This window comes from Dinoponera quadriceps, unplaced genomic scaffold (genome assembly GCF_001313825.1).
Source record: "Dinoponera quadriceps isolate SergipeBrazil2010 unplaced genomic scaffold, ASM131382v1 scaffold405, whole genome shotgun sequence".
Taxonomy (NCBI): domain Eukaryota; kingdom Metazoa; phylum Arthropoda; class Insecta; order Hymenoptera; family Formicidae; genus Dinoponera; species Dinoponera quadriceps.
In genome coordinates, this window is record NW_014554754.1 from 3,729,192 (window position 1) to 3,747,432 (window position 18,241).

The 18,241-nt window shown below is 41.6% G+C and overlaps 2 protein-coding genes across 10 annotated transcripts in view; one reads left to right on the top strand and one right to left on the bottom strand.

Moving 5' to 3' along the window:
• Positions 1-18,241, top strand: part of LOC106741340 — a 22,661-nt gene continuing 4,420 nt past the window's right edge. Inside the window, exons 1-3 of one of the 3 annotated variants that reach the window (XM_014613206.1) lie at positions 1-187; positions 2,019-2,137; positions 10,323-10,399. In XM_014613206.1, coding sequence (XP_014468692.1) covers positions 41-187; positions 2,019-2,137; positions 10,323-10,341 — 285 coding nt within the window. In that variant the 5' untranslated portion in view covers positions 1-40 and the 3' untranslated portion in view covers positions 10,342-10,399. Of the gene's footprint in view, positions 188-758; positions 991-2,018; positions 2,667-10,322; positions 10,400-18,241 lie in introns of those variants that run through there. The other 2 variants (XM_014613204.1, XM_014613205.1) reach the window with 2 other exon arrangements.
• Positions 4,288-18,241, bottom strand: part of LOC106741334 (calcium-dependent secretion activator) — a 25,802-nt gene continuing 11,848 nt past the window's right edge. For 2 of the 7 annotated variants that reach the window (XM_014613182.1, XM_014613183.1), the window contains exons 2-15: positions 17,516-18,076; positions 17,047-17,214; positions 15,825-16,313; positions 14,786-15,192; positions 14,223-14,687; positions 13,213-13,572; positions 12,161-12,400; positions 11,799-12,102; positions 10,718-10,874; positions 10,113-10,564; positions 9,595-9,753; positions 9,368-9,484; positions 9,060-9,298; positions 8,707-8,914 (exon numbers count right to left, since the gene is read on the bottom strand). In XM_014613182.1, the coding sequence (XP_014468668.1) occupies positions 8,707-8,914; positions 9,060-9,298; positions 9,368-9,484; positions 9,595-9,753; positions 10,113-10,564; positions 10,718-10,874; positions 11,799-12,102; positions 12,161-12,400; positions 13,213-13,572; positions 14,223-14,687; positions 14,786-15,192; positions 15,825-16,313; positions 17,047-17,214; positions 17,516-17,947 (4,197 nt within the window). In that variant the 5' untranslated portion in view covers positions 17,948-18,076. Of the gene's footprint in view, positions 8,915-9,059; positions 9,299-9,367; positions 9,485-9,594; positions 9,754-10,112; positions 10,565-10,717; positions 10,875-11,798; positions 12,103-12,160; positions 12,401-13,212; positions 13,573-14,222; positions 14,688-14,785; positions 15,193-15,824; positions 16,314-17,046; positions 17,215-17,515; positions 18,077-18,241 lie in introns of all 7 variants that reach the window. The other 5 variants (XM_014613186.1, XM_014613184.1, XM_014613185.1 and 2 more) reach the window with 5 other exon arrangements.

The following is an 18,241-nucleotide window of genomic DNA, read 5'->3' on the forward strand; positions in this document are numbered from 1 at the left end:
GCGAGAGGACGGACATTGGGAAGAAAAAAAAGCAGATAACATGTCATCAACATGTCATCAACAAGTCATCAACTACGCAGACGAGGGGACATTGGAGAGGTTGCTGACGGAGGAGAAAGCTGGCGGAGACGTCCTGGTGCAAATCTCCTGGTGGAGGCCCAGGGAGACGACCGATCGCCTGGCGACGGTAAGTGCGCTGTAAAATTGCCACTGTTCCCCCTCGTAACTTTCCGTAAAAACAGAGACTTCCTGTCTGAGAACCGAGGCATCCGGTGGGAAGCTCGAACGCGGCACCGGTGGTCGTAAAACTAAGTTAAAAAAGAGAAAGAATCCCGTCGTCGGCGGGATCAAAGGGCTACCCGGTACGGTAAGCGACGCATGTTGCGTCATCCCGCCATGCGCGCCCGATCGTGTCCCGACGTGTTCGCGACGACAGTCTTGCGTCGGGATAGACATATAAAAGTTAAGACATCCCCGAACTACGACGCGTGGGGATAATTGTTTTATTTATTCGATGTAGCGGTCCGTGGAACAATTATATCTTACATAGATGTATATTTTTAATGGCTTAGACCACGTGATTTCGGAAAATTAGTTATATAAGATTCGTTCATTAAGTTCATTTTACTTTATAGGATTTATAGATCAGTATTTTTTGTTATTGCTTTATTTTTTCAAAATAGACTTTATCTTAGTTACTCTCACGAGGTACGTGTTCATTATTTCGCGTTTTCCTATCCCCATACCCGGTGTCTGAGGCGAGCGTCCGGTGATCCGAACATCTCTTCGGGGACGACAACTCTATCAGGGAGTCCCTCTATACAACTCTATCAGGGAATCCCTCTATACAACCCTTAACAGTAAAAGCGTATCTGGGGAGACTTGGCCGGTCCAGCTTCCCGGGCCTGGAGTTTGGGCGAAGCTCTCAAAAATAACGCCCTGGCGACCGTGGACGGACAGCGGGATCTGTGGGGAACTTTCCTTCTCAAGGTTCGGCGGGATTAAACGTTGATGTTTTCACTAAGCTAGTGACATCCGGTCACACGAGATCGTTCAAAAAGCATTTTAAAGCTTGAGGTCTCTAGTTTTTACCACATATAGTTTTAACCACATTAGCTATATTGATGTTGTCGTTAATTTTCGTCAAGATATTTCGAGTTAAACGAAAAATGGCGCCCTCTTAGTTTCAAACCTCGTCTTTCAGTTGAGTTTTCAGAACGAAAAAACCAAATTTCCTTCCGTGTAACAATTAATTTAATATACCGTTGCTTACACTAAAATAAAAATAATTTGAAATAAAATTAGTATGTGTATTAAATAATTGGTAAGCCAGACTATATTCAGAGGGTTGATTTTGTGTCTAAAACGTAATGAGAATTACAAAAGTGAACAAATTCAGGTGTTATTTCATTCATTAAGTTCATTAGGTGTTAACCAATGATATAAATTATTATGAATAATTATAAATAAGGATGACAGCCGCGAATCGAAGTAATAACTCGCATTGAGATCGAGATTTTGATATAGCAAATCTACATCACGGAAAAGCCGCAATAATTAGACATGCCTTCGTTTAGAGGGAAATACGATAAAGAAACGCGTACATCTTTTTTTTTTACTCGATTTTTATTAGCTGTACATTTTTGTATACGCAGTTAAAATTTCACTCTTGAAGGACCAACTGGTGGTTGTGAGTCTTGTATAAGGGCAGGAGATACATAAAAATGCTTTAGAGTGTTTAAAGGGGGATCACGATTGAACTATATTTGTTCGTTATAGAAAAATAAAATGATAATAATAAAAAAACCTCCGCTATTGATCATTAAAGATATAAAATAAATCGTCTTTAAGACATATTAAAGATTACATTTTGCAACACCTTAAAGACATTACAAAAAAACGTCTTTAAGACATCTATGAGACATGCGTTTATATATAGAAGATGTTTGGAGAATATATTAATTCTTATTCTACACAGTTTTTAGCTCGAAATAGTAACTTGGTCGAATTTAACATAGGCTACTTTTGCGACAGCGAGATGTTGGATGCTGAATGACGCATGCAATGAAATCTACCGAGAAGCGCGACGATCAAACGAAGATCGGACGAGAGCACATCATCACGCACGTGTACGAAGGTATGCACGCTACATGTATCACATTTTATAACGTATACTTTATTAATTGCAATTATACATGTATGCGTTTGCATTCATTGCCCCACATGCAAATTTACTTACACATTGCTCCACAAAAAGGAAAATAAAAAGACGTTCCGACGTTCACATAGCCTCTCTCAGCACGCGGCGTATATGTATATATATATTTTTTTCTCATTTATTTATATGTTATGCGTGAGGGTTCATAAGAAATACTTAATCGCTATGAGACATTCATAGTCTACGACGTTGTCATGATCGTGGTCGATGTTGCATTTAAGCACTGATCGATCGATTGTTTGTTTTTCTTTTCTTTTTTTTCTTCTTCATTTTATTCTTTTCATGCGATGTGTAATACTAATCTAGATCACAGTCGTTTCCACTTTGCAGTCGAGTAAAGAGATGCGATTGATGCTTCGATGAGTGAGGGTGGATGAGAGAAAGAGAAAGGAAGAGAGATGATTAGAACAAGAGGAGAAGAAAAAAAGAGAGAGCAAATAGAGAGAGAGAGGGGGGGAGGGGGGAAAGAGAGAGAAAAAAGGAGAATATGTGTATTTATGTGTGTATATGTGTGAGTGTGACAGGCGGTGGGTATTATTTATTATCACGATTAAGCAAGCGATTTTCTTTTTTCCCTTTTTCCTCTTTTCCGCGCGCTTCGGAAATGATAAAATTTGATACGAATTCAAAACGTGTTGATCATTTACAACGAAAATCGAACGTGTAACCCTTTCTTTTTTCCTTTCTCTTCTCTACGTGAAAGGATAGAATTAAATGGATTCGATTTTCGTACTCGGAAATAAAAGAGAAAAGATGGAAGAAAATCTTTTACTTTCCATACTTTTCCCTTTGTTTCGATAATCCAAACAGGAATTACATCAATTTCAATTCCATCTTACAAATTTTTCAATCTTGTTTTCTCTTACAATGATGATGCTACAATGAAGATGCATGTTACGTGCATGGTAAACTGTCGTTATTTACATGCGTACATTCATACCGCGTTTATTTTTCGCTTTGGACTTTATCGTGTTGGCGATAAACGATGAGTTTTTGTTCTCTATCCTTTTCGTTTTATTATGAAAAATATATAACGCATGATTGGATGATACTGAGAATGCCGATCATTCAAGCCGATTTCTGAGAAGGAAATAAAGAATATCGGGATATATCTTTTATTTTTTGTATCTTGTTCTGCTTTTTTGTCGGGCTTTTTATTAAAGAGAGAGAACAACAGTTGAGTAGGAGTTAAATCGACTAGAACATTGGCTAGAGTAAAAAGACCATCTCTTCAGATTAAACGCAAAACGGAGAAAGGTAAGCGGAAAAGGAAAGAAGAGTAGAGATAAATAGTGCAGATAAAAGAAAGATTAGGGAAGAAGGTACAAAGACGAAGAGCGAGAGGGAAAATAGACAAACAGACGGGCAGGTAGAGAGAGCTGGCGACAGAAGTGTTCGTATCGAAGTTCGATAGGTAGAAAATTACTATTGTCGGAGCAACAAAACGGAGACAGGTCGGTAGAACGATAGACAGATCAATAGATAGACAGACAGATAAGGGTAGTTAGACAGATAGAAAGAGTGAGAGTAAGAAGAGAGAAAGAGAGATCGTTTTATAACTGTCCTAATCTAATTAATCGTATAGAGAGTATAGGAGAATTACCAATAGTAAGAATAATCACGATAATCATAATAATTCTATCGTCGTTAGCATCGATAAGTACAGCATAATAATTTAGCTTTACTTTTGCGTTTTCTGGGTTTTTTTTTCTTATTTCTTCCTTTTTTCTTTTTCCTTCCCCTTTCGCATTCTTTGAACTTAAATGAATTCGCTCGTTTCGTTCGCGTTTGGCTTTCCCTCGTATATAGAATCTCATCGCAGTCGCGAAGGAAATTATCGTATGGTATGTGTAAGGCCGCTGTCACTTAGTCTCGATATCGATATATATATTGTGATAATATATAAGTGAATAAATCATAAAATTAGTTTATACGCTTCGCTGGACATCAGTGGCTGATATCAGTGACGAAACGTTCAAGCAGCTGCGATAACGCGCTCATCAGGGTTCTGAATTTTCTTCGCTTCTTTTTTTTTTTTTTTTTTTTTTTTTTTTCCCCCCCGNCAAAAAAGTTGTCTCAAAACTACTGTTTCTCTTCATATATAGATTCTATAGAAAATTTGAATTAATAGATTTTGTGAGGACTTGTCATACATTTGTTCACCTTTAATTAAAATTTCGATAAAACAAATAACTTGGTTAAAATCAAGCAAGAAACGAAATTTCGTTATGTACTCTTTCTTTCAATCTTTACAATTTTTTGTGCAATTGATAGCATAACTTGTCATTAAAATAACTGACTCTATTTGTAGTTTATCCTTTTCTCCGCATTTATATATAATTGAATAGATAATTACGATAATTTTTAGACGTCTGGTTTAATATAGACGACTATCGGAGGAAGTGATACAATCTAAAAATCTGTAAACGAAGAAAGATTCCAAAGCATGATGAAGGCATTTCTGTCAGACGCTGTTATTGCATTCCGTGCAATATTCCCTCAAAACTTGGTAAAAAGGAAAAGAAAAACTTCACGTAAAGGAAAGATCGAGCCTAAATACGTAGTTAATCGCGCGCTGTTTACACGCTTAAGTCAACCGCAACTTTTCGAAAGTAATGTGGCATATTTAGTACTGCGTTTCGCTGAGTTTAACGAGAGAACAGCTTTTCCGTCCCTGAAGAATCCGTAGAATATGTAACAATATATCGAAGTTAAAAGAATTTCTATACGAAGTGTGTTACGATTATTTCAATTGTTAACGAACTAACATGCACTTTTGTCGATTTCCGGCGAGAAAGAGACAGAGAAACGGGAAAGAGAAAGAGACATAGAGAAGAAGAGAGTGTGAGAGAGAAAGAGAGAGAGATATTGAGAGGGAGAAATAGAGAAAAAGGGAGCTCGCCTTTCATCGCCCTACTCTGTAAACGTGCGAACGATGCATCGAAAAATATTCTGTCAAGTTCGGAAGTCGACGATGAAGAGTATAATATTTCGTCTCTAAGAAATTTTCTTCTTCATTTTTCATTTCGTTTTTTGCCACACACACACGCGCGTCGTTGCAGGCTGCCGAGCCGTGCGAATCTCTCTATGCAATCTCTTGCTTTAGCAACTTGAGCGCACGACAGAACAATTTCTCTTAATCCGTGAGTTTCGCTTCGTTTTCGCGAGTTCTTTTTTGTGTTATATAAAAAATTGACTCTTTCCCGTTTCGCCACCGCTAAAGTATGTACAAACGAATGGTAAATCCACTTGTCTCGCGTTCTCGTCACTGCGATTACATACGAATGTCTTCTTTTTCCTCCCTTTTTTAAAGTTTAATTTTACTGCCTTACTCGCGTCGAAGTAGGGTGAAAAATGTGTCCGCCGCCAATTAAGCAGTGAGTAAGAAAATTGGTATAAAATAGACTACTTGACGTGATTTGCAGACGTCGTAATTCACTTGTATTATTGTTTCAGACAATCAGAGTAGAATTCGACAAGTTTAGGATTTATTCAATCCTTCTTAGATGCACACACATAGAATGAACCATATAGATCTTTAAAGTTGAAACCTACGAAAAAATTTATAAATTTAAATTTATATATATGCAGTATAATTGAGTTAAAATTAATATTGTGGATTTTACAAACTCAATTACGTTATCTTCTCGGTCAATTTCGATCGATCTCTCTGAAATCATTTGACATAGGCAACGAAATATTTCTTCGAATTTGAGGTAGACAGAGAGAGCTCAAGAAGAGCTCGAGAGTTACGAAGGCGATTATTAGAATTCGTCTTACGCATCTTCCGAAAAGGAGAAACGCGTAAATAAATTCACAGAGAAGATGGCGTAAGCTATTTATTTTTCTAGGGACGCGCATTTTTCATCCTGCTTCATTGTTATACTTTCGCATTAGATGCACTTTCAAGAGTTTATCAAGCTAAATAAATATCCATTAATATACGAACGTTATATCGTGAAGTTTTGAAAATATATATGCGCCTCGTGTGATCCAGTGACAAGGCTCTCTTGCAATGTAAACCTACATAACACCTGTCTTTTATAGGACGTTATAGTATCGACGACGACGACAACAAATAAAACAGCGAAAACGTCATTTCTTCGATCGCGACTAGAGCGAAATCGAAAGCGTTTGTATTGTTCTCCGTTGGAGACGCTCACTCTCGAGAGTTATCATCGACAGTAAAAATTCACAGTGGACACATTTGAGGATAGCGTTACCAATTTTTTGAACCATCCGAAAATTTCAGGCTATCAAGAATTACTCTCAAGACGAGCGATTCAGCGTCAAGTGAACACGTAGCTTGATGTATACTGAAAAACTTTACTCTCTGAGCAGACAATTAAACGCGAGATATCAGTAACTCTCATCAAAATCCTCAATCAAAGCGATCTTTCTTTATTGACAGAAAAAGTCAAAGTGAACTATTTAACTCTATTCGTTAATAAACAAAGGATCCTTTGATCACTCTCTAATATCTCGGTAGTGGATATTCTCCATTTTACAAAACACGAATATTCCGTGACATTTTTCATTACTGAAGTCTTCCTTCATTAGCTAATAACGTCGAAAGAAACATTTTAACGTTATTTGTTAGTAAACGAAGCATCCTCCGATCACCCTCCTCAGAGCGACTCTCATTAGTAAAGTTCCCGACTGTGCACACCTGCTCGCAAGTTCCCTCCCCATTCGCAAATAATTTCGAAGAGTCACGCTATTACATATCGATAACGAGCACAGATACGTGTAATAACGAGCATGATATATAACGAGCGGATAATAAATAACGTGCTACTACGCTCACTGCTTCTGATGGTTATCGGCGACCATTCAATCGCGGTTAATTAACGTGCGGAAACCTCTCCGTGTGTGTTTAGTAAATAGTACCGTCGGAAGCAACACTACAAAAGTTTATATGCCAGCAACTTATATCGCAGGTACGCTACGATCCGATTTTAATTGTTTAAGCGCTACGCTGATGCTTATTATTTATTGCCGTTCTGAAAACTATCATTGATATATGAATTACACGTTTTAACCGAAACGTTTCGGCCCGAAATGCACAAGCGGCGCGATAAATATTACGTACAGCGCGTTATATATATATGAGTTAATATCAGCTGTGTCAATTCTTTTATACAATGTGTCTCGGATCCGCCGAAGATTGCCTTCTCGATGCAGATTCTCTTTGACGAGTATCGAGTCGATTGCTTCCTCTTTAGAATTTTTTTTCAGAAAAATCATTTGTGTAAGCTATTTTCAATCAGTTAAGCTTCGAGAGCGTGAATGAATGATGCGGCTTTATTTTACGATTAATTTCAAACCATTTTATCGGAAATTCTTATTAAACTGTAAAAGTTAAGAAATAAAATAATTTTCGCGAACGAGCAGGATCGACTGTACGTTCGTCAAAAAGGCTGTCCCTGAAAAAAAACAGAAAACACTCCTCGGCCAGTCTCGACCACCCTGTATATTTGATTTTGTATCACAAAGTGACCTTCTCGTTTCGCGAAGATACGAGAGATGTTCGATTCGACGAATGGTCGTCCAACAGATAACAGCGATCGTATCTAACGGCTGAAAAAGCATTGACTTGTTGGTCGCAAAATTAACTCGGTATAAGCGGCGACAATCGCTTCTTCCCCCTTCCCACCGTTTTTCCAAGATTTTCTTCGCGTGCACTCCATCCTGCACCCAAGTAACGTTGCAACCGACCCGAGAATCTTTTCCGAGTTATTATGCATTTCGTCCTCGCTTTTGTTCTTCAACAACTAAATCCGCAAAACCAACTCGCGGTATACAGACTAAGTAGGAAAAATCGTATGCTGTTGACAATTCAGCTATATCAACGACGTGTCTGGCGTGCAGAGCACGACAAAAATGTACGAATATATCAATAATTACACGTTGCATATATGTACGTTTATATACATATACTTTTTTGTTTGTAATATATGTTAGTTGTCTACGCGTCATACTCCCGTCTGTATCGTGCGTGCCAGCACAATCAGCCTTTCCGAGCTTCATATATTTCTCGACTATGTTCGCTATTACCTGAGATCGAACATAAACACGGTAAACGATTCAATGAAAACTTCACAACGCGTTCCCTCTTCAACGCGTGTCTAATATTACGTTAAATCCGAAAACTATGCCTATAAGTGAACGGAAATATATCAACAGTTACTTTTGCGATATTGTGATTAATTGATAAGTAATTTTGTAATCCCGTACGCGCGCGTAATGTCGCGAGCGGAAGGTCTTGACGAAAATCCACCGATAAAACCGAAATCATTCGCTAGACGATAAAAGCAACTGATCGATTGCATCGTTTTAGTCGTACCACTCGTTATATAGACAAAACTCTAAATCATCGTACTGCTTAAGGTACTGGCTACGCCTTTAGAAGTCTTCCCATCCCCTTATTTAGACGAAGGAACGTACTAGTCGAATGTAAGGTACTGGCAGAGTGCTAGAAATAATAATTAGAACCAACTGGTGGCTCCGCCGAATTTTGTAGAAAGACCGCCGATGCCCTTGCCGAACATGCTACCGACTTTGCCAACAACGTTCGAAGTGACGTTGCTCAAGTTGGCCACGTAGTTTGCGTCATCTCCCGTTATCGTCTCAACGATCGTCACTTTTGTCTTAGGTCTCTCCACCTCGTCGTCATTACCATTCTCCGAAAGCCCTCTGCAACAAAAGTCTTTTCATCGAAACCAAAAACTCACTTTTGAATGGTAAAAATGAGTAAACGCACGAATTTTCATAATTAATTAGCGACGTCGATTGAATGAAGTTATCTTTTTCTCATGTTTCTGATCAGAAGGCGACTTACTCTTCGTTCTGAGCGCTCATGGTTAAGGCACAAGTTGCTTCTTCCGTCTGCATTCTCTTGGATATAGTCTGATATGTCTTCGAGTTGAGTTTCTCCTCCATTACGCCCTGGAGCTCGAAGTCCGAGTAGATCTTCTTCACGATGTGAGCTAGGCAGGTACATTGATACAGGTGCAGGCTATGATCGAGTCTCTCGGACAACCAATTACACAGCATTTGTATCTGCGCCGTGTACCATTGCTAGATACAAAAATCAAATCAATTCGAAACTTTTCTTTGATTTTTCCAAGCTTACAGGTATTGACTTACCTCGAAGAAAGTCAAAATCCACAATTCGTCGAGGACTTTACTGCGAATCTGATCCATGCAATTTCTCGTGAAATTTACATAGGCTTGTCCCATTTCTTTCCCACTTCCCGATACCTTCTAAATGACAATTTATCGATTAAAAACGTGCTATAGTGAATTTGTGACAAAAATCTGTCATCAATGCACGTGTTTTCATAAATAAACTATCATTTATTAGAACAAGGTACCGTAAAACTGAGAATGGAGCCAATGAGGGAACCTTCATCATAACGAGACAACTTCGAAAGTGTCGCTTCTAATACCGCTATAAGCTTGTTAATCATTCCTTGATTCATTTCCGCCGACGTCTTTTCAATCATGTCGTCGATTTTGGCATGATATTGATGCTAAAAGCACGCATATTAATCGACGTATGATAGCAATACAGATTTAATTTGCTGAACGGTTAACTTCACTACGTCAAGTATGTAAGTTGCATTGCAACACTGCCTTCTCAACAAAATCTTAACGTCAAATTTAAATATACAGTTAGTCGATTTTTTATTTCCTATTAATACCACCTCAACGTTAAATTAGACATCTGGTGTATAGCGTTTAATGCGCGTGATAAAAGATTAAAAATAAGAGTTGACGCTTCAATTTTGACTTATCGATTTTTTCAATATTTCTACGCTGAAAATTCTCCCGCGAGTCCAGCTGAAACGAAGATATTATATCGTGGCGATCTTGAAGACCGAGAACTTACCATATCGACACCATCGACAGTACAAAGTTTAAAACTCTGGTTCTTGGCATCCAAAATAACGTTCACCATAGCGCACATCTCCGATGGTATGATGTAATCGGTGGAGGTGAATGTCACGCCCTTCTTCAACCATTGCTGGAAGGCCGTGTCGGTCCTCTGAATGCACGATTCCACCATGTCGCAAGCCATCAATTTCAGTCTCTGTTCGAGGTGTTGCCGGAACTCCTGATCGGGCCAGTGCAGCCCGCCGATGAACGACTGCAACGCGTCCAACTTCCAGAAGAGGTCTTCCGAAGTGGCACAGCCGTTACCCTTGATCTCCCATCGCTCCTTCTCAAAGCCCTTGTGAATCGACTGGCCGATCGACGTTTCCATCAAGTCAACGTAGCGCACGACCAACGGCGCGAACGTGTCGCGCAGATGCTGATGAAACCTTCCGTTCTTCAAATTGTCTACGTGCAAATATGAAATTTTACGATCATCTACAGAATCCTTAAACATCTATTACATCTTTGAAAAAATTATAAGCTTACGAATGAATGAAATATAATATTTTAGTGTATCTTTCTTTTACAATTTTACACGTACAGATACAACAAACTCACCGTCCGTCCTAAGATAATCATTCATTATCTGAAACAGCGGGAAGCTGTCCCACGTGTCTGGTGGTTGCTCGGCCAAGATTTTATCCATGTCTTCGGCAAAGAGTGACCAGAAGATCTCGGCGTGCTCCACCATAAGATCGCTAAACCAGGCGAACGCCTGCGGTACAGTGTAGTAGGAGCGGATCGTGAAAATATTGGACGTCGCACATATACGGTGGGCACTTCCCTTGTAGCTCGGGGTGATGGGGACGTCACCCTGAGCACGGGACCCTCGAGAACCCAGAAGACACTACTTCTACCATGATATGTCGGTGGTGTGAACGATCGCGGAACTCGTGATTGCTATGCGTTTGCTGCATCTAGAGACTCTCTCGGCAAAGGGAAACGTCGAGGGATATCGCAGTTGCGTGTAATGGAGACTGCTCTCGTTTGCGGAAGATGTTGTGAGTGAGAAGTAAATCGTTTTTAAACTAAAAGCAGCAAAGAGAGTTGTATGGAGTGTGGAGGATAGCTATATCAGCGAAGTATTTAACGTTTTTTGCTGAATAAAAATTATCATTTTCCTCTTATATATAATTTTTTAAGTTTTCTTTCCAAGTATTTAGTAAAATCGTAATTTTTAAATAGTGTTAAGAATATATTATTCAAAATTGGGAACGAAGTAACGTCGAATTGACGAAATCACAGTCCATTTCCTGACACAGCTGTCCTACATTGTTCTGTGACGTATTTCGTGATGTGATGCGTGGCAAATTGAACAACGTTAGAGGGAGAAAGTGTCGCTCTCGCTCTTTCGCAAAGAAGCGAACGTCTCTTCATCGCAAAAATAGAGATACCTCGCAACGTCCGCCAGCCGGACGTCCATTCTGAACGAAAGTGACTTTTTGCAAATTCTCGCAATGATAATGAAAGCTGTCTAGCGCGATTGTCTACGCGATCGAGGTCTACGAAAGATAAGTGGGCGAACGCGCGTTTGTCTTCTGAGGAGGTGGCGGACCCTTACCAAGCCCGTTGTTTCGGCATGCTACCCTCTCTCTCGAGAGCCCCGAGAATCGACACTCAGTTCTAAAAACCCAACTAATACCTCCGAATAATATTCTTCGTTTTGCTGCAGTAAGTCGACGCACAACTCGGCGAGGTGGATGAGGTCCTCCAGCTTCTTGCTGGGAGACGCACACACCTCGCCGCTAAGATCGTCGTCGAGCTTCGCCTCAGCAGATAATTTTCCGTAATTAACAATCGCCGCCGTTTCAAGGCACCTCTTTATCAACGCCTTTACTTCCTCCTGCGGCACTGGCACCACGCTGTCCTTCATCAGAACGCGTTCCAATAGAGACAAGGTTGATTTCAGCGCCCCTTCAGGCCGCCCGAACGGGAAACTGTACCTGTTGCAAAAAAACAATGTGTCGTGCCTTTCTCAAAGGAAGCCGGGGGACTATTTACCTGAAATTGGTGATCTGCTTCTCGAGAATCAATCTCAGCCGTTCCTTGATCTCCTGAAATTTGTCTCTTTCTTCATGGGTGATCGAGCCCTCTCCATCGGTTGTGTTACCGTAAACATGAGTGGCGCAAAAGGCAAAGCTAAAGTGTATCAATGTCGGATCTATCATGATCCCACGATCGATTCTGTCCAACAGATCGTTAAGGTAGCAAAGATGCCGAAAGCACCCACGCACGCCGTATCTATCGTCAGAAAACAAATGTCAGTCGACATCGCAAACAAGATTGACGACAACAAATTGTTGTGTTAAAATGTTTAATTTTCAGATTTATATATGATCCGTCATCGTAGTGCAACTGTAAAACGGATGATTCTCTGTGGAAAAAATAAATGGAAAATGTAGAATAAAATTTTTTTCAAGCTTCGAGTTTAAGAAGATTAATTTTGAATGTGAAAAGAACAAAGCCGCATGAAAAAATTTTTATTTTACACTTCTGAATTATATTCATACGAGAAATTATCCTTTTTTACAGCTGTACCATAATTACGACTAGACCTTGTATTTTATTTTAACTTGCAAGTCTTAATTTTCATGAAAATGATCGTGATTTTGTGATCAATTTTTCTTGACTGAAAATAGCAATTATTACATGTATTAGAAATATATATGAGCAAAGAGAGAGAAAAATACACATTTAATTAAAACCACAATAAGACACAATCTGTCTAATGAGAACATGACCAACATAAGTTTTGAACTATTCGTTATAAAAAAGTAAGATGAACATACATTACTTATTTAGTACTGAACACTTTTATATTAATAAATCGTCGAGTCAACCCTTGTCTATATATATATAATTATCTGGCATTTCCAAGGCATATTTTCCTACTATTCGAGAGCTTTCGATTAAACGTGATTACAAACGAAAGTTTTGCCGATCACGCTCTTGTTAGACAGACTGTGCGGGCGTTTGTTCGAGTGCAATCATACGAAATGCGTCTCGGAAACGGACAGGTGAGATTAAAACTCGACAAACAGCAACTTCATTACCTGGCGCAATATTCGTCCAGCACAAAAAGTTGACCGGGCGAGAACCAGCCGAGCGAGCAGTAGGGATCATTCAGTCTGTAATCCAGGATCAAGTTCTGCAGATACTTGAACAGGGCGGCATGGTCGAACTTGCACGGGTCGGCGCTTATGTAGTCTTCCATGCCGTGCTTCTTCGCCCGGTCGGCGTCGCCCTGAATCTTACTGATGGTGGAGTTCTTGTCGGCCACCGAGACCGGCGGAGTGGGTTTGTGCGACTGACCGGTCGCCCGGTACATCGCCATCACCCACAAATGACACTCGTTCTCGTCGTCCGAAGCGAACACTACATGATCGCCCTCGCGAACGGCGTTGAAGAAGAACCTGCCGAGTATACGCGACTCATGAGCGGATCGTGCGATTGCACATGGACTGGACACTGGCCGACGCATGACCTTTGCCCCGCCAGCTGGGAGATACTCTGCGCGCTGGACGCGATCGTCGTAATGAGAACGAGCTTTACCGAAAGAACTCTATCTGCTCTTTCGCATCTAGCTACTGAGTACCGGCTAACTGCTCGCTAGGAAATCAACGTGTGATTGAGGAATAAACTTTCGGGTCGTGGAAGCGAGCTGTCTGAACTCCGGATTATCGCGGAGCCGGAGCGAAAATTCCAAGATCGGTTCGATTAACGGCACACGAGCTCGATCCAGCCGGAAAATCTCCTCGGTGTCTAATTTTCATCGGGCTTTGTCTACTATTTACAAGAAACGTCTAATAATGTCGCGGCAATGAAAACGAATGAAGCCAAGTGCTGCCACTACTACGACGCATTGCTCAACGTATCATATCAACGTGTCTAGCAACATATCGGTTAACGTTGTAATGAGAAAAAAAAACAGACAAAAAAAAGGAAAAAAAGAACGGCAACTCGCAATAACGTTACGATTGTGTGTGTACTACTACTCGCATGCTGCATCGCGGCGGTTAGGTATTTTTCACTCTCCGGCGGGTGGCGGGGGGAGAAAATTTACCTTCCGCCCTCTAAATCCATGCCGACCACGAGATTAGCAGAAACGACCTCGGTATAGTCCACTGTATAGCCATCGAGCTGCATCATTTCCGACGGCTCGCTTTTCTTCTCTTTGTACGAGCACATCGCAAATGTGTACTGCGAGACTTGGACCAACACAAAGTACCGCTTCTTCCACTTTTTCCATACGGACTTGCCCATCGCGAAGAGATAGCCGCAGTGTTTCATGTTGAGCGGCTTGTCCATACGACATCCGACCTTTATACGTAGATCCTGATCGGCGCAATTCTTGGGCACGATCATGGAATGCCATTCGGGCCCTTTGTTGTGCATTGGATTCGGCCGCAGTATCACCTTGCCGAGCTCCTTGTCCTCGAGAGCGAGCATCGCTGGGTTCTCGGTGTACAGTCTAACCTTAACCACCGGTAGCGGATGCATCGTCGTGAAGTCACCCTGTGTATCCCACCTATAATATACCCGAGGACGAGAATGACTCGATCGGTCCTGACCTTCCATGCAGTCGATCGTGATCGGTCGATCGTTTGATCGTCCGATTCTACTCACATGGGCTTGGAGGCCTCTGCCTGATCAGTTTGTAGCTTCTCTCCGCCCTCCACTTCCATGGTGCAATAAACTATTCTATTGGATGCTAGGCTTTTGAGGCCCTTGACCTCCATTACGACTACTTCCAGTTGGAAGGTCAGACCGACGTCCATTTTCGTCAGCTGGGGATCGGAATCGGCGGAGTCGCCCTCCAGTTTACCGAGAGAGCCCTGACCGCGGCAGCGGGAGCGCTCACCACGATGGTTGTAGCGCTTCAGCTTCTGCAGCCCGTATTTGCTGTCTATCGAACCCTTGGAGACCGGTAACGACTCCAAATTTGACATTAGCAGGTTGATAGACGACTTGAGCTCCTCAATGTAGAGCGACTCCATTTCTTTTACGAGGAATCTGGGCATGAGCTTGCGGTTCTAGGAATAAGAGAAGGAACGGCCGGTGGTCAGGAACAGAGCAGAAGCAATCGTCGAAGAATGCGTGAGAGTAACAACAGAGAGACAGTGTCCCAAAGAGGACGACGAAGCGATCGAGAAAAAAAAAAGAAAAAGCGGCTGTACACAGAGAGAACGATTCCTTTCGAGTTAATAAACTGTTATTTAATTCAAACAAATTCATCTATATGGAATAGTCCAAATAAGCCAATTTTTCAATCAGCCGGTACAATTGTTTGGCTTTTCGAATCATTTTATTGTTCGATCTTTCAATTTATTATTCGATCAGAATAATCTATTGTTTGGCTTAAAGAGAAGAAAATTATTTGCTTAAAAAAAAGATTGTTTCACTTTATTTTGTCATTTCACTAAAAATGGCTCGACAATTCTGGCTAAATAATCCTGAAGAAATTTGATATTTCATTTTTCGCACTATTGACTGTCTCTTCTTATTACTTTATAGTGTGCATGCCTTCCTACATCAAACAACACGGTTTAATCTAATGAAACAAAATGATATTTGATGTAAAATTATGTTATTTGATATAAAATTATGTTGTTTATATCCAAGTCAAACAAATAAAAAGAATGGAATCAAACCGTTCTCTCTGTACCTTCTCCATCTCGTTGACCTTTTGTACGCGACCGTCCAGCTCCCTCCTGATGGCGGCAGCCTGCTCATCGACTGAATCCAACAGGAGGGCGTTGAACAGAAGCTGGTGCTCGAATTTCTTGATGCCGAGGATCTGCTGAAACATGTCGTACAGCTGCTCCTTCGACAGTACCGCCTCCGAGTTCGAAGACTGCTGTTGCGTCCTGGAAGACCTCTTGTCTTCTTCACCTATACCTTTCACGATACAATCATACTTGGCCACCCAGGACGTAAGCACAGTCTCCTTGCTCAGTCCATCGATTTCCGGGAGGCACCGAACACGCTTCTCGATGTTCTTCTTGAATATCTCGCGGAAGTCGTTCTGGGTACATCCTCCGCTCTGCACCATTTGCAATGATCTATCTGACTTCAAGACCACGTCGTGAAAATTCTGTATGGCGTTTTGGAACGCCTCGTCCGCCATAATCTGCGTCTCGCCCTTCAAAAAACCCTGAAATTTACACGAGCCCGTTTGAAAAACCTCCGAAAGCGTATCCTGTGAAATGCGATTTTCTCCGGTATTACAACGCTCCTCTCGTCGACACTCTCAATTCTGAATTTCACTGATTAGTCTTTTTGTATCATCATGTATATATCATCATGTGTATATATATATATATATATATAGAGTATTCGACGATAGGCACATTCGCCGAACAGAGTGATGTACCGAATATTTCTTACGTAACGCGTAGGCGCACATCTCCTCACTAAAAAAATGTCAAGACGTCGTGTTGTAAGGAAATTTGACTTGGCACAGCGGCAAATACAAGGAAGATTAACATGCATCTCACGCAACGTGGCATAAACCGTGAGACACGATTGTGTCGATATAAGAGGAGAACGGGCTATATTTATAGTGGCCAATAATTTAATGCGATCGTATAGCTTCGATATATTCAGCAGAAGAGCAGCGAAGGTGAAGGTTACACGGTAGACAACTATAAGACTCTGAATAAGGCTTCGAGAAACGACCATCTGCCACGAAGGGTTTCGCTTTTCTTACTCCGTAAAATGATAAATACATAATACGTGTATTCAAACGGTATTCATGCACGAAGAAAATGTAAATGGACGACAATGAGTTATATCGTGTAGCATTTGTCACGAAGCTCTAATCTACAATTCTTATTTTTATCATCAATTAGGATTCGTTTCAAACGAAGATTTATCTGGTTATTCACCTGACAACGAGAGCATGTCGCCTCCAATAATTGCTTCGTTACTTTTATCGGCTTCCGCACCATATCCAACGGTTGTTTGGCGTTGAACGAATAAGCGATGCATCTAGATATGAAAACGTAAAGCTGGATCCGCTGCTTTCTCTCCACCTCTTCCCTCTCCTGCTTATCCTAAAGAAGATAAGAAGAAACAGGTATCGGCGAAACAGCGGTGCGTATCTTAGAAAAATCATAATCCAATTTTTCTCCGCGCAAAAGAAATTGGGCCAAGCAAAACGTTTCCTCGCAATTTCTGTTGTTCGCAATAATATAAGAAACTGTCGTTTTGTTTACATTATCAGACTATTTCCTGTGAAAATTCGCCTCGTACCTATTTCATTATTTATATCAGACATTCTCGAGTACATCCGAAACAAAAAGAACGTCGGAGACATTTTGAATGTGTTAAAACGTCAAGAAGGAACATGCGTACCTGCAAATCCACCTCCGTCTTCTCGCTAGCCACCGACGGTGACGGGCTCGTGGGCCTCTGAGCGTAGTTGGCGGCATCCTGAGCCGCGCTCATCGACGGCGACAGGGAGTTTCTAGCGCTGGAATGACTGCTGGGCACGTCCAGGCTGGATGCAGTGTCCTGCTGGCTCGTCGTGCTCGAAGCGCGACCCCCAGACCCGTAAGAACCCGGTGGACCCACATGATTTGGGCCACCGGGCGATGCGACGACAGTCGAGGCGAACGAGCCAACGCTACCAGAGCCCGGAGCGCTGCTGGCGCTGCCGGGATGGCGACGAGAGTTGTGGGAGCTTCCGCTGCCAGCACGGCCGCCGCCGCCACCACCGCTGCTGCTGCCATGGTGGGTGCTCTGATCCTCCTCGCTCTCCTCTTCGGACGAGCTTGGGTCTATCATCGTCTGAGAGACGCTCTAAGGGGATGCGCACGCGGTCCTCGACCTCCCCGTCGCAGGAGGCCCAGCCGCTTCACGTGGTCACGGAGCCGTCGTGCTCACTACTTCCGGGAGTGCTCGCTCTTCTGCTAACTGAAATCAGTATTCGTTTTCACATTTTTATACGTAGAAATTGTCGTTTGACGGGCGATACATGAACACGCGAGCGGAAAACGTAAGAAATTGAATCGCAACTCTTATTTTCGTTTTACACGACTGCAATCCCATTAATGGACTGCTAGTGTGGCGGATATTATG